The 15,117-nt window shown below is 42.7% G+C and overlaps 1 protein-coding gene across 3 annotated transcripts in view; it reads left to right on the top strand.

Moving 5' to 3' along the window:
* EPHA4 (EPH receptor A4) overlaps window positions 1–14,722 on the top strand; it is a 151,657-nt gene extending 136,935 nt beyond the window's left edge. The window contains exons 15-18 of one of the 3 annotated variants that reach the window (XR_003971064.2): window positions 2,812–3,005; window positions 6,600–6,755; window positions 7,100–8,030; window positions 12,227–14,722. Coding sequence is in view for 2 of the 3 variants with exons in the window: in XM_030326654.2 (XP_030182514.1) it covers window positions 2,812–3,005; window positions 6,600–6,755; window positions 12,227–12,233 (357 nt within the window). In the remaining variant the exon portion in view is untranslated. Of the gene's footprint in view, window positions 1–2,811; window positions 3,006–6,599; window positions 6,785–7,099; window positions 8,031–12,226 lie in introns of those variants that run through there. The other 2 variants (XM_030326654.2, XM_030326655.2) reach the window with 2 other exon arrangements.
* The last annotated feature ends 395 nt before the right edge of the window (window positions 14,723–15,117 follow it).

Here is a 15,117-nt window from a genome sequence, read left to right as displayed (position 1 = left end):
AAAAACAAAAAACTTGAACCAAGGGGTCTTCCCAGAACACTTGTTAGTTGTACGTGTGAAGTAAAATATTAGCACACAGGGCTTCCAAAGGCGTGGCCTTCAATTTCTCAGTAAAAATTACAGCTTAGAAAAAAATCTCCTTTTCAAAAATTTTCTCTGATGTGGAATGCTACCTGACCATCTGCTTTGTCCTGAAACAGCAAGAGGTTGCACAGCCTTGGCTATTAGATGAAGAACTCGAGAAATTGGATGCTGGTTGCCTTATCAATAAAATAATGTTCAGAGCGATAGAGAAACTAATGCACTCCACGGCGAGGGGCGCAAAAAAGAATTCGCTAGCCAGATTAAGAGGAATGATGGTGTTGACATTGTGTTATCTGTTAAGTTATACAGAAAAGTTCATAGCGGATAGGAAGAAGGCCAGCAGCTACCATAACTAGTAGGTAATTGCAGGCTGGAAAAAAACTACAGAAGTGAGGGGTGTGTAATGCGTTGTTTGATGTGATTGTGCTACAGACACCTTCCAGTACCTACCTTGTAACAACATTTGTTTTCGGATTAGAGACTTGACGGAAGGACAAAAACAACCTAAATGAGCAAGTAATGCATACCTTGACTCCTTTAACGATGTGATACTTAAACTCTCTTTCGGTTGGCGGTCGTGACCAAATGCTCAGAAGAGCATCGACTCTCGAGATCCTGTCCGTTTCCCTGCCCTGAATATTTTCAGACCCATGGTTTTGGCAGTTTCTATATTACGTTAAAATAATTTTTATTGTTTTAAACTTTTCAGTTGTCTGGTTTTCTCCGTGAGGAGCATTTGAAGCCATTTCTCTCCCACAGATCACGTCGAGCTGTCGTTCCCGCGTGTTTGTCTCCGTTGGGTTCTGCGTAGGACAGGAATCAATAGGAAATGTAACTGGGAAATCACTTTCATGAGTAGAATTCATTTGGCATATGGTGAATGGACTCAAAATAACTGTCGCAAATATGGCAAACTTACCAAGTTTTTTGTTTGTTTTACTCTTCAGCCCCCCAAAAGCATTCAGCAGTAAACTGAGAAAATATGCTTTGTTAACCCACAAGCCATCTTCCAAGCTGGCAGTGGAGAGGGGGCTAATGAAAGAGTATTAAGCAGTCTGAGGGTTCGTAACAAATTGTGTTATCCTGGCGTTAGCCCAATATTTCTCTCATTCTCATCAATTCAATGTAAAATGTTGTCATCAAGTCTAGAGTCAACACCATGCACCTGGGAAGATAAAAGAAAGTCAGAAGATCAAACTGACTTCATGTAATTGCCAGAAATAAAGAGACTAATGTTTAGTAGGATAGCATGTAGAAGTTTACTCTACAAGGAGTAGTAAATAATACGAATACAACAGGATGTTGGCAAAAATACACGGGAGAAAAAGGATCAGGGGGCTTAATCAATCACAAGAGGACTGTCAAACTGTGTGCCAGCTGAAAAGACAATAATCATACTGATACATAGAAACTGGACCCAGCTGAACTAACTGTTTGCTGTGGAAGGCCAGTTGTTGAACAGGAAATATAAACCCCACTGCGGGGTGAATCCAATGTGGCCACTGAGATGGCTAGAGCTCTGGTTGTTTCATTAGCAGCTACCCATTTTGATAGAAACCAAACGAAACTGATTTAAAATGAATAAAACTTTTTAAAAAATCTCCAGACCAAAAAAAAAAAAAAAAAGAAAAAAAGGACTTTTAGAATTTCATCGGATTCCCATAAATGATGCTAATGTGTAGCCAAGAAATTATGAAATACTCCCCCTCCTTAAATTTGGCATGAGTCCTACGATATTACATTACTGGGATTCATACCCTAAAGATGGGGGGCTTTGCAAAAGGCCAGTAAGAAAACTACTGTAATACCTGTGAAGACAGATGCAAAAATTTTGAATTAGAAGAAAGACTGTTAGAGAGTTAACTCACGTCTTATTAAGCAGGGAGAGCTCTGGGCAATGAGACAATTACCGTCTACCATTATAACTTCTTTCCTTAGATGTGGAGAGGTCCCCTTCAGAATGTGAATGCTCGAAAAGAATTTTTTTCTTTTTTAATTTTCTTTGCTACTACTTTTTTTTTTTTAATCCACTTACTAACACCTTTTAACAGGGCCAACTGTCAGACAACTGAGACCCAAGAATGTGATGTAGCGTTGGTATATTGGTGTATTTTGGTCTTCCAAAAGAAAAAATGGTTGGCCATGTGGAGGGTTTGAGGAGAGTGCTATTTTAGAGAGAAGGAGTGTCTTCTGGATTGGGAGGTCTGGAAGGAGGGCTCCTGTACTGACCCATGAACTGTCTGTGCAAGAGGATACAGACTTAAAAGGATACAACGAGACGTTCATCTTGGACGCAACTATGAATGCTTCTGAAGGAAGATCTGTAACGCGAGGCTAGAGTGTCTTTTGTTACGAGGGCTCAGAGGATGCTGGATAGCAGGAGGAGGAGGGCGGTCACCATGTGATCTCCGAGAGCCAGCCCAACACCAGGCTGTTGATCTGATTGTGTTCTAACCACTTCGGAACACTGATGCGTTCTTCACTTTAGAATTTCAGATTGGCATTGCCTGTCATCTGAGAACAGCTCATGGCAACAGCTGGCTTCCCTGTCCCGTTGCCAGCAACACTCAGGTCCAGCTTTGGCTTCTGTGAAGAAATTGGTGCTGTTCCCATGCTCGAGCTTGCCGGCAGCTGAACGTCCAGGGGAACTTGCGGGTCAGGAGGATGGACCTCTGACAGCAGCTTCCCCTGACCGCTTAATATATAGCGTTCTGTTTTCTCTGACAGGTGATTAAAGCCATCGAGGAAGGCTACCGGCTACCTCCTCCAATGGACTGCCCCATTGCACTCCATCAACTGATGCTAGACTGCTGGCAGAAGGAGAGAAGTGATAGGCCGAAATTTGGGCAGATTGTCAACATGTTGGACAAACTCATCCGCAACCCCAACAGCTTGAAGAGGACGGGGACCGAGAGCTCCAGGTCGGCCATGCCTTCTTAATAGTGATGTATGAAATAATACATTAGAGGTGGCAGGCGAGCGGTGGCTCACTTTTAATTCCTGCCTTTTAGTCAGAGGCCACTGCACAGCTCTCTGCAGCCTGGGTGGCTTCTGTCTCAGTTAATGGAGTATTTATGGTAGTTTTGTTCACCATTTCGCAGAGCCTAACACCTGTCGGGCCTCAAAAAGTAGTACAAAAACAAACATAAAAAAAAAAATTAAAAAACCCAGCAACAAATAGCTAAAGTGCTTACTTTATTATGCTGGACCTGAACATTTAGGAAGAAAGATAAAATGTACTTTGGGAAGACATTCAGGTCACTAGATGCTATACTTGGGGAAGGGAAAGGAACACTGGATTAGTAAAAAATGAGGAGTAGAGGATAGCTCTTCATGCACTGTTTTTAAATTTTTTGTTTAACATTTATTTATTTTTGAGAGACAGAGAGAGACAGAGCATGAGCGGGGGAGGGGCAGAGAGAGAGAAGGAGACACAGAATCTGAAGCAGGCTCCAGGCTCCGAGCTGTCAGCACAGAGCCCGATATGGGGCTCGAACCCACAAACTAGGGGATCGTGACCTGAGCCGAAGTTGGATGCTCAACCGACTGAGCCACCCAGGCGCCCCTCTTCAGGCACTGTTTTAGGTTGACTTCTAAAGGGTTATAGGCTCATACAAGCTTACAAAGCACAAAATTCATTCGGTTTCAGTTCCTAACATTTCTCTTTACTGAGTCTTTCAAGAGTAGAAGGAAGCAGGACCAAAATAGAAACTGATCAAGTTGCAAAGCATATGGCTGAATGTTTGAGAAGGGTTTTAAAAATGAATATAATTGAACCATCTGTAAAATAGGTAGTTGTTTCATTGGAAAGGGCAAAAGGAAGAAGCGTGATCAGTCCAGAAAGAAGATCCCAGATACTCCCGAGTGCTCTTAATTCAATAGGAACTTTTCAACCTGGTGTAAGATTCCGGATACCTTGATACCGGTCCCACCCCAAAGAGTATAGACCGCCCCTGGTAGTTAAATGATTTAAATGAAGACTAGCATAGATAATCAGCTGCTTCGAGCCTGCAAGAAGTAAGGTATCTACTCACTTCCAAATCTGCAATTCTCCAAGGCTCCTCTTTCATCATGACGCTGAGTTAAAAATTGGAGGATGTTTTTTTTTCCCCACAATGTCCAAGACCTTCCAGTCTCGGTCAGTGCAGGGAGCTCCCCCTCCAGTCTTCTGCAGACTTAGCCTAATGGTTGCGGAAGAGAAGGTATATACGCTGATTATTTCAGTGCACGAAGAATCTGGAACAAGCAGCAGAGACACCCTCTGTTCTCTTCTGGGCTTTCAGATCCCTTGGCATTTGCCACAGCCCAAGAGCTTAATGATCAAGCTCTTCTGAAAGAACACTTGGGATGGGCTAAGTTCACATCTTACTTCTGCCACTTGATAGCCAAGTGACCTAAAAAAAAAAAAAAAAAATTTTTTTTTCCCCTAGCATCTCCAGGCTACTTTTTGTTCTTTAATTCTCCGATATCCAGTTCAATTCTGGCCTCTTCTATTCCAAGGTGAATTTCCTCCAGCTTTTAGGTCTCCAGCTCCGGATCCCATGAATTTTGTCTGAAGGTCCTAAGGCTGGTTCATTGGTATTTGGTGCTTCTCCTGCTGGTATAAACTCTTCAGCCACTGATATTGCATAATGTGTGCTTCGTACAATTATGCAGAACAAATTGAGAACAAACTGAGTTATTGGATACACTTTTTAGAATTCTAAATTCTTCTCGCTGATGGTACTTCGGTAGCTTTGATGCTGATTACTGCTTGCTGATAATGGGATGTAGTATAACATTGTATGTGATTCGGCACAAAATTAGGCAGATGTCATGGTGTTCCACAGAGAGCACAAAGACTTCCAGAGCAAGCTTGCAAATAATCCTTAGAGTTCATTGATAGTGAATGAGGTTATTTTCATCCTAAGGTCATTTTGACCTTGTCGGGTACCTAGAGCCTACATGTTGCCTTATTCATGCTCTTGGCTTAAAGTTAGAAATGCAAACTATTGGTCTTGTCTAATGATGAATATTATTGATAAACATGAACACTAGTGTCTAAAATTCTACATGATGTTACTTGTTATTGGGGGAAGAGTTAAATCTTGATTATTCTTGTCATAAAAATTCACACAATTTTACTCAGAAAATTGGACTTAATTGAAATAACGGACATAAAAATTCACAGTGGCAAGCTACGATTTGGACACAAAACTGATTGATAAAACAAGTCTTGTTTGAAATAGTTACATAAGAAAGAATTTGTGCAAACCAAAATAACAGGTAAAAATTATAAAATAAACAATGGAATTAGATTAATTTTGCCATGCAGAGAATTAATCAAGGCATTATACCGACTTAATTTTGTTTTCACAAGAGAATATATTCTTTTTGGCTAAAAATTCAGTAATGATGATATTCCTATTTAAACATTTCTATTTAAGCAGCGCAGCCTCAGGAGGAAAACTAGGTCAGAATGTGAAGATCAACCCCATTCTATAATTTCTAGGGAAACGGGAGCTCCAGGAAATATAATAAACAAGTAGCCGTGTTGCTCTACAGGTGATTAAAGTAAAGGTGGCATAAAATACCTGGTGAAGGTCTACCCAATAATTATTAAGTAGTTTGATGATAAAGAGGACTACGTTTCTCTTGATAATAATTGTTGTATTATCAGTATCACGAGGAATGGCAAAATTCCCGCCTTGAAGTGTAGTCGCTCTTGACAATGACCTAACGTAAGACACCTGGCCTGAGAAATGCGTAAACTAAGAAATAAGTTCATAAAAAGTGCCTAGAGTTCATTGAAATGATTATTTAAGAGCCCCAGCAAGGGAAGACGAGAAGCGCATTCCGTAATCCATGCGGTGATCAAAGTGGCCATTCTTCCTTCCCGTCTTGGCACACGTGCTGGTCAGGCATGGGCTGATTAAAGAGGGCATTAACTCCCTGCTGTCCCCAAGTTTGTTTGAATACACTGAGCCTGCCTTGCAGACCTGGCTGGGAGCACGCTGGACTTGAACTCTTGCTGTTTTCTCTGCTCCATCGAGTCTGGCGAGTTGCAAGCTCACAGTGTTTTGTTTTTTTGTTTTTTTTGTTTTACTCCTACTTCACTAGGGTTTCCATAGCTGCTGTCCTGAGGTATGTAATAGTGCTGGCAGGAATTTCCCTCTTCCTGCAAAGACTCAACGGGTATCAGCCACAAGGTCTCCCCCAATCTTTCCCCCCAGGCTGAGATGTGAAAAGACTGGGATGATCCTTAGTATACCAAGAGGTCCCCATGAAACAAATGTGGGAAGTGGAATCAAGGGCAGAGAAGGCGATTGATACATGTTTTAGCGACTTTGTGCGATGAGGGGTAAAAAAAAAAAAAAAACCCCAAAAAAACATCACACGATGACATTTGACAACAGGCAGTCCTCTAAAAAGCCCGTCCTTGGCATTTCAACGCCTATCTTAGGCAATCTGACTTCTGAGTCTTGCTGTCTCACTGATGGTTCTCGTCTGTCCACACTTTCTCGTTCCACCGCCAGACCTAACACCGCCTTGTTGGATCCGAGCTCTCCCGAGTTCTCCGCCGTGGTATCCGTTGGCGACTGGCTCCAGGCCATTAAAATGGACCGGTATAAGGATAACTTCACGGCTGCCGGCTATACCACACTAGAGGCTATAGTACACATGAACCAGGAGTAAGTACTCAGCGATGTAACACCAAAGGGTAAATCTAGATTTAATAGTATTTGCCGTTCTTGCTTTGAGCTGCATTATCATCCTACTCATTAAAAAAAAAAAAAGAAAGAAAGAAAGAAAAAAACTGGAATGCCTTTCATTTTGATCGCGTGTAATTTTTGCACAGCCTCTCGAGCACCTACATTGTTGCATTAAATTGCTTAATTAGACATTAGAACATACCTGCCTTGTTGTGCCGTATGAGCTGTGGCTGATTCAAATGTGTGTCTGCATGAAGCCCCGAAACGAGATTCTCGGCCCTCATGCCTTTTTCTCTCCCTCTCACTTCTCCCCCTACATCCAGTGACCTGGCAAGAATCGGCATCACAGCCGTCACACATCAGAATAAGATTCTGAGCAGCGTCCAGGCGATGAGAACCCAAATGCAGCAGATACACGGCCGAATGGTTCCTGTCTGAGCCAGTGCTGTTGAATAAACTCAGAACTCTTGAAATTAGTTTACCTCATCCATGCACTTTAATTGAAGAACTGCACTTTTTTTAACTCCGTCTTCGCCCTCTGAAATGAAAGAAAGAGTAAAATAACCTGCAGCGTCGCCCGGTGTACAGATTTTGCTGAGATCGCGGGGCTTACGGAAATGACAGACCGTCGCTCGAATCGAGACCTGGAACCCATTGTGTCTCAGAAGTACTCCGTCCGTCACCAGTTTGTAAAATACACGTACCTGTATAAATAGAACACCACCTCCGGGTTTTGATGAGTATTTGCTGACAGACACTGAGCTTCTCTGAGACATCCTTGATCCTCTCTCCATTTGGAATTACAACTACAGTATTTTGTTTGTGGTGTAAATGACCGTCCTCTTGCTCTCACCGGAATGAATACCATGCCCAGGAACATTTGGGAAGGACTCAGTCGTAGCTTCTAAGGCTTGGTTCTTACCACGGAAAACAACCTAGGTGAAAACCGCGTAGCTCATCGGGCCACCTGGTGGCTTATGGTGACCTGAAAGTCATCATAAGGGGCTGGAAAGAAAAGGAAAGTGGATTTTAAAAAATAAAAATAATAAGAATGATAATAATAAAACCCAAACACCTCCCCCTCACTGGACAAACAAGGTCTGTTTCTTTGGGCCTGAGGCTGTGCCATATAAAGTCGTATTTTGGGACTCTACAAACTTCTTGTAACTACCTTATGGATAGTGGACCGTGACAATCTTGAATAGGGAACTTTCACGCTTCCCTCCTTTAAAGAAGCAAACCCAGACCTACAAGGTAAGGCAAAAGAATCCACAATGGATCTTTCTCCAGTGAAAACTCTTTTTCTGGTTTTCTTTTTAACTCGATCCAACTTGAAACACCAACCAATAAATATTCTTTCATGACTGTCAGGCAGTTAGGGGTTCCTTCGGGATGTTAGTCCTCTCTTGACTGTGGGAGTAGAGACCGGTATGGAAGCCAGTAGGTTCTTCCCTGTTGTTCCTTCGGGGAGAAGTGAAATAGGAACTATACGAAGTCAGGTTTGGGAACATGGCACCTAGACCCCCACTGGCTCTCTCTCTCGCTGAGTTCCTTTTACCCTTTGGTGCCCGTCACTCAGGCCACAAATACTTCCTATCTTTGGGGTACCAAGTAATCACCTCTAATCTGGGATCATGCCTCATTCTTTGGAGACTTTGCTGCAGTTGAGAAATCCTGGAAGGTCCATCCATTATTCTTATTTTCTGCCCTGCTCCTGTCGCCCCGGCACCAGACAGGGTCAGCCAGGGAGGATTTACCTCGAAGTCAGGAGTGAGACTTGGAACTTACCTTGATGTCCTCGCTATTAGAATGTGACCTACCGGAAAACATGGCTTCTCATCCGTAAAGGCCGCGAGCCTTAGATCCTTCTATTTTAATCCCAGAATTTTCCTCGTGCAACGTGAATTAAATATGGCTTTGTGTATTGTCAGAAACAAACGACCTAACTCTTTTTGCCTGGACAGATTTTAACTTCTTAAACGCTTCCATTTGCGCTTTTAAACAAAAACTTGGTTGATTTTAATGACCTTCCTCCCCCCGCCCCCCCACCCTTGGTTTTATGCTGAAAGCTATTTCTTATAGAGCAAAAGGCATGTTCAATCTGATGCTGTCAAATCATGACAGTTTAGTAAAAACCTTTTTGCCACGCTGGTTGTAAAAGCTTTTCTCTTCAGAAGGAATGTGAAATTTCTTTCTTTCTTTTTTTTTTTTTTTTAAAACTACTCCAACAATTTCTGTTTCACCACCACTTTTGCTGAACCCTAAGAGTTCCGGATATTCATGTTCAAAGTTGACAATGTAGGTGGGGTTTTTTGCTTGCTGTAAAAAAAAATAAAAAATGTATATGTTTATTTTTTTCCTTCAGGGAATCTGTGGAGTATTTTGTTTTCAATCTCCACGGTGCAATTCAAATAAGGTGGCATTATGACATTATCTTGTAAGTCAAAAGAGTGTTTCCTTGCATACACCGAATAATTAGAAGTCTTGCTTTCTTCGAGGCAGCAGCTTAAGACTTGAGCTATTTTTCTAAACGCTGAACATACTCAAAGCAGAACGTTTCTAAAAAGAGAACGTGTCAGCTCTAAGATACCCTAACGAGTTAATGCTGGACACTGTGCGGCCGTCATTGTGTTGTTTTCTCAGCACGTATCTGTGTACGTGAGCTCATCAGGCAAGGATTGCAAGGTGGGACGTGAAATCTTACGACGTTCAAAGGTTGCCTCCCGAATCTTCATTTTAACACAGCGTAGGAGGTAGAGTCCAGGCCAGTGGAAAGGCCAACAGAGGGCCTTCCGAGTGCCCACAATAATATCCAGTAGCTGTGAAAGTGAAACCTCACTGCTTCTGCGAAGTTACACATTCTAGAAGAGAAACAGGAGGACAGTGGGAAGGTTGCATTGTTTCCCAGGGCACGGAGCCAGGCTCTGGCGTCCAGACAGCTATGGATTCGAAAGCCAGCTGAGATGTTGACACTGGGAAATTCACTCCGTGTTTCTTTATAACTCAGATCCTCCACCTGTAAATCAGAGAGATGGTGATAACTTCAATAATAACACCTTTCCTAACACACGGCGTTGTCGTAAGCGTACGTGACACGCTCTTATGTAGAATGCGCTGGACTTCATGGAGGGAAGGTGCGCTCTTCCTCCTCCAAGGTTTTCTAAGTGCTACTCATCCCTCTTTCACTCGCGAACCCAAATGTTGCATTGCGACATGCTGGAGTGAGGTGAAATGAAGTTCAGTGGTAGGAGCCGTGCCCGCGAAGCCGCTTCACCTTAAATGGATTCGTGAGGATGTGATTTAAACGTGTGTCTGTACAAAAGGTACACCTACCTTTGTAGACCTACCAAATACTCCTTTGTCACTTAGCCTTGAAATTCGTGACATTGTTTTATAATTGAAAAAAAAAAAAATGAAATGCACAAGTCAGATCCCATTGTAACGAGTGGAACTGGATGGTAAAGACACTTTGATGCCTTCATAACGGATTCAGAGGAACAATGCTTTGTTTATTTAGATGCAGTGAAAGTCACATCTTTCCCTCATGATGCCACATAGACCACATGCTTTGGTCTTTGTCCAAACACTTCCCCATGATAAAGAGGTTGTCTCCATTCAAAGGAGCTAACGTTTATTTTTCTCCACCCTAGAATATTCTGGCATCAGCTAGATACAATCCTTCATATTTCCTACCCTTGTCACTTCAAACATCCAACCCTTTTCACATACACAGTGAGTCCCCAAATAGCCCACTTCCTATTACAAACTATTTTCATAACATGTATTTATATCCAGGCATTTAGTGAAGAAGAGGGTTGGGGAACTGAAAGGGGGCAAAAGTGTTTTGGGACTCCTTTTTCTCCTCTAAGAGTGGGATTTCTAGCAGTACAACAAAATCACCTTCCAAAAGTGTGCCTATCCATATGGCGTTGGTTGTGTTCCAACAGTCTTAAGGTCATACTCCTGTTCTCCTTGTCCTGCATGTAAATACATGCTTGCCTGATTAAGTCTCTGCACAGTCAGGTTTCAGGAACTACATTTGACAGACATACTAATTTCCAGAGAAGACACGGTTGGAAAAGTAGATCCAAATCCTTCTCTTTCTTTTCTTCCCCCCCCATAATTGTCAAAATGAATGATGTTGACAAGAGGCTTCTTGAAGGGAGGGCTTGCTAGTTATAACCGTACCCACATGTATAATTTTAAGTTGCTTAAGAAGTAATCTCTGAGTATTTTATAAGAAAACTTTATTTCTCTCTCTCCAAATAGACTAAAGTGTTCTCTACAAGACCAAATCATGGTTATTGACCTCAAAGAAACTAACCTGGATTTATATCTCACACACGACAAACACACATAGGTACAAAACCAGCATGTAAACGATTGGTTTAATAAAACGAGCTAAACTGTCTTTGAAGATACGTTCCGGCCTTAATCCTTGCTCTCTCGATACCTGAGGTCATTCGCTGCCAAACACGGCCGTTGTGGTGGAAGACACAGTCCCCAAAGCTACCTTGATTGTCAGTTGTCACAAGAGAAAGAAGAGAAACTGCTTATTCGGGTTTGCGTTGATAATTGTGAGGACAGTGGAGAGCCACGATGATTCCATTGCATCGCGCTGATCTGCCCAGTGCTAGACTGATGGGGCAGTCGTGACTGATTAGTTGTTGGTGGGCTTGAGCCCCCAAAACCTTTCTCACTGGCACACCAAATGTTTCCCCGTGCCACGGCCCAAAGGGTCCCTCTCGGCGCCTGGTCCATGCAACTCGTATGACTCCTTTACCAGATACTCTCCTTCATTAGAAGTTCCTTTGTAAGAAAAACGTTCAGTGATTTTTATTTCTTCGTTTGCATTTTTGCCAATCATGTCGTTGAATAACGGCGGATCGTGGCGTTTCCAGATCTGTTCCCACGACACACAATTTCCCTTTTTGGAAATACCGGGAGCTAGTATCCGGGGCTTTACCTGTAACACAGTTTGCCTTTCACATCATTTTACCTTTCTCCTCTGACACAGATGAATCATCCCAAGTCAGAATTTTCATCCCACAGAGGCTGCTTGCACAATGGATCAGGCATGGCTATAGACTCAGACTGTGTGGGTTCGAATCCCCGCTTTGCTCCTTCGCCATGTGTGACATGACCGTGAGCAGATGGCTCGGCTCTGCTGAGATTCAACGGCCTCATCCGTGTGATAGGAGGAAGACGAGTCCCTTCCCCAAGTTGTTATAATTAAGCTACTAATAAACACTTCTGTTGTTGCTGTTGTTGTTACTATAGTGGTCCTGTTTCAGAGGAGGAAAGCAGGAATTCATGCTCTCCCTCCTGAGCTGCTGCTTATTGAGCCACACCGACCCTTACGTGCTTTGTTCTTGCCCGTAACGTTGGCTGACAACTGGCTGGCCGTATTGGCTGATGTTTTGTCTAAAATCTTGCTCCTTTCTCTACAGGGAGTAGATTCTGCTATCTTGGCCTCACAGCCCTTCCTGTCGATCACAAAGCCCACAGAAGAAAACAGAACACACCCTCCTCCGTCCCTTCGAGATGTGTTTCTTCTGTTTCCCCTCTGCCAGTTCTGGAGCAAAGACCCTGATGAAACAACACCCGTACCTGAAAAGAACAAACGGCTGACGTTCCAATCTCCTTTCCCAGTGAAAGAAACAGCAAACGTGCGAGGCTCAGCACCTGTTCTCCCGTTGCACTGAGGAACGGACTGCCTCGCGGCACCAACTCCGCAGAGCCCTTGTTCCTAAACTCCTTGTGGTTTTATTTATATGTATTTCCGTATCTCATTCCTGTGCGTCACTGCTGCATTGGTGCGACAGCAAGTGACCCAAGGCTACAGGTCTTACGACGGACACCAGGTCAGGTGCCACTACGCAAAACAAAGCCAGTTCCCTTGAGCTGCCTATGATATGCATTGCTGAAGTCACATTTTACCCAGGGTGTGCCATTGCAGTGATATAAATATATTTTTTTCCTAGACTAAATATGAGCTGACTATCTCTTTTGATGTGTGTACATACGTGTGAGTGTGCGAGTGCGCGGGGGTGTGTGCGCGCGTGAGCGTCTAACCTCATGCTTAGACCTGCCTGCGAATGTTGTGGAATGCTACACCCGGAGAGTGCTGGTTTTTCCACCGGTCCTGAGATTACGAGCCGCGTGCGACAGTGGGCCTGGAGACCGCACCCGTCCCCTTAGAAAGACAGCCCGGAAGTGTTCAATGCCCTGTATCTAGAAGTGTGTTTCGTAACTGCCACACTAACCTTAGTAAGTAAGTCGACAGCTTTGGATGGAGGCATTTTCACCTTAGCAGGGGGGTAATTTTAGAATATAAATCCATGCGGGTGACGACCCATCGTCGAGATCATTAATGCGGACTGAACTTCCCATCTGAATCACCAATTTCTTGATGGAGAGAGAGAGAAGGGGATGGAATTTGTCTGGTGACCCCAAGTGGAATAGAAGTAGCCTTTGTTTTCCTGCATAAATGGACTCGTTGAATGCGAACAAATATATGCAACCCATGCGCTTTCGGAGATGAACGTAGACGCGTGTGTCAGCTTTGAGATGATGTGTCCCGGATTAATACTTTGTCTCTCAATGTCACAGAAAAATACATGCCAGTGACTCTTGAGGTTGGCATAGTTGGGATTAAATGTCCTCAAGTGATTTCAGGTTCCCAGTTTAGAGGATGAGTTCTACAATTAATTCGTATGCAGCTAACTCCTATGGCCCTTAGCCTTCTAGAATCTGAGGTCCAGTGTGTGAAGATTCAGTTCTGATAGGACACGTGTACCAAACTCCAGCCAACATACTGCCATTTTTTCATAATCTGAGTGGCTGCCTTGCGTATTCTCAGCTACGGTTGCAGAAACTGTGGCCATTTACATAAGCTATAACATCAAATCAGGGAAAAATGGGAAAAAAAAAAAAAAGATTCCGAACCCTATGCTATTGAAGAAGTAGAGAAAATCATCAATAAATATTTATTACATTCTGACAGGGTGTGTGGCATTGTATTCTCATAGCTATGCCAGAGTGACAAAGTGAATTCACCCCTTTTTGGGGACTTTACTATATTTTTAAAGGGATGTGCCTATGCATTGATGCCTGAAAAATATGTATAAAGAAATGAGGTTGAATCTCTGAGCTGGTCATCTTTCCCCAGAGGTCAGGGCAGGAGGCCAACTTCAGGGACTGGATTAGCCCCATAAGCGAGTGCTGGCCTAGTGAGTTCAGATGCTGAATCTTGCTCAGATCTTCCATTAGGGCAGTATTAAGCTGTTCCCCTGCACCAAATCGAGTAGCTTCACCATGTGTCTGCCGGCCCCAAATTATTTTTAACAGTCATGGATGAAACGTTCTGGTGTGTTCAAAGAGTTATTTTGGAGACAGGTTGTGTTCACGACACTACTGGTGTGTATGTTTTGAGAACTCTTGTATCCGATCTGTGAAGGATATGTGTATTAATCCATACACGCTCATAGCCTCAATGTTGGTCCGAAGACACGCAAATTCTGACCAGTCAAGGAAAGTTCTAGAAGCAATATTTTCACTTAACATTCTCCAAACATCAAGCGTTGATACACACTGAAGAGTGCATTTATTTTTTGTATCACTCCAAGTATGTTGGAATATGCAAGGACTGTGGTTAAAATTAGAATGTACAAGGCCTATTATAATTTAGTTCATGCCATAAAGGAAATTAACAGAACACTGCTTGGTTCGTACATGTTCCAAAATTTGAGCGCTCTCTTGAGTTAGACATAGATTTTTCTATTTTGTTTTATTTTGTCAAGGTATTTTTCTTCCCTTCATGAACTTTAGGTACACATAACTTATGTCATTTATTTATGGTCTTTTATACCTAGTTTGTAAAATTGTAAAATAGCAAACTAAATGCAAAGAGTTTGCATTTGAAAATAATAAAGTAGTTGCCGTATACAGACCTGGAATCTAGTTGTCTCTTTTCAATAATTTGTCAACATGCATGCTGTTTCTAAACCCATGAATTCTTGGTTGTCCTTTGGTTAGCCCACAAGATCTTAAATTCCAATCGAGTGTGCTTAGTTAGAGGATAAAAAACGTTGACTTCCAAATGGCCCTGGCCCTTGAGAACCATGCATTAGCAAATCGGACTTAGGTTCTATGAGTTTTGCCCCTATCCCAATGTAATTAAGACAATGAACTTTGGTTGGAATTTAGTGTCCCCTCCTACCATGCAACCTAGGGTGAATTTCTTAACTTCCTGGGCCCATTTTCTGGTTGGTGGAGTGGCAATTATAATACCACAAACTTTTATAAAGACTAAATATATTAGAACGTTAGCACAGTGTCT

Source organism: Lynx canadensis, chromosome C1 (assembly GCF_007474595.2).
Source record: "Lynx canadensis isolate LIC74 chromosome C1, mLynCan4.pri.v2, whole genome shotgun sequence".
In the NCBI taxonomy this organism is placed as follows: Eukaryota; Metazoa; Chordata; class Mammalia; order Carnivora; family Felidae; genus Lynx; species Lynx canadensis.
This window is presented reverse-complemented; position numbering and strand designations above follow the sequence as displayed.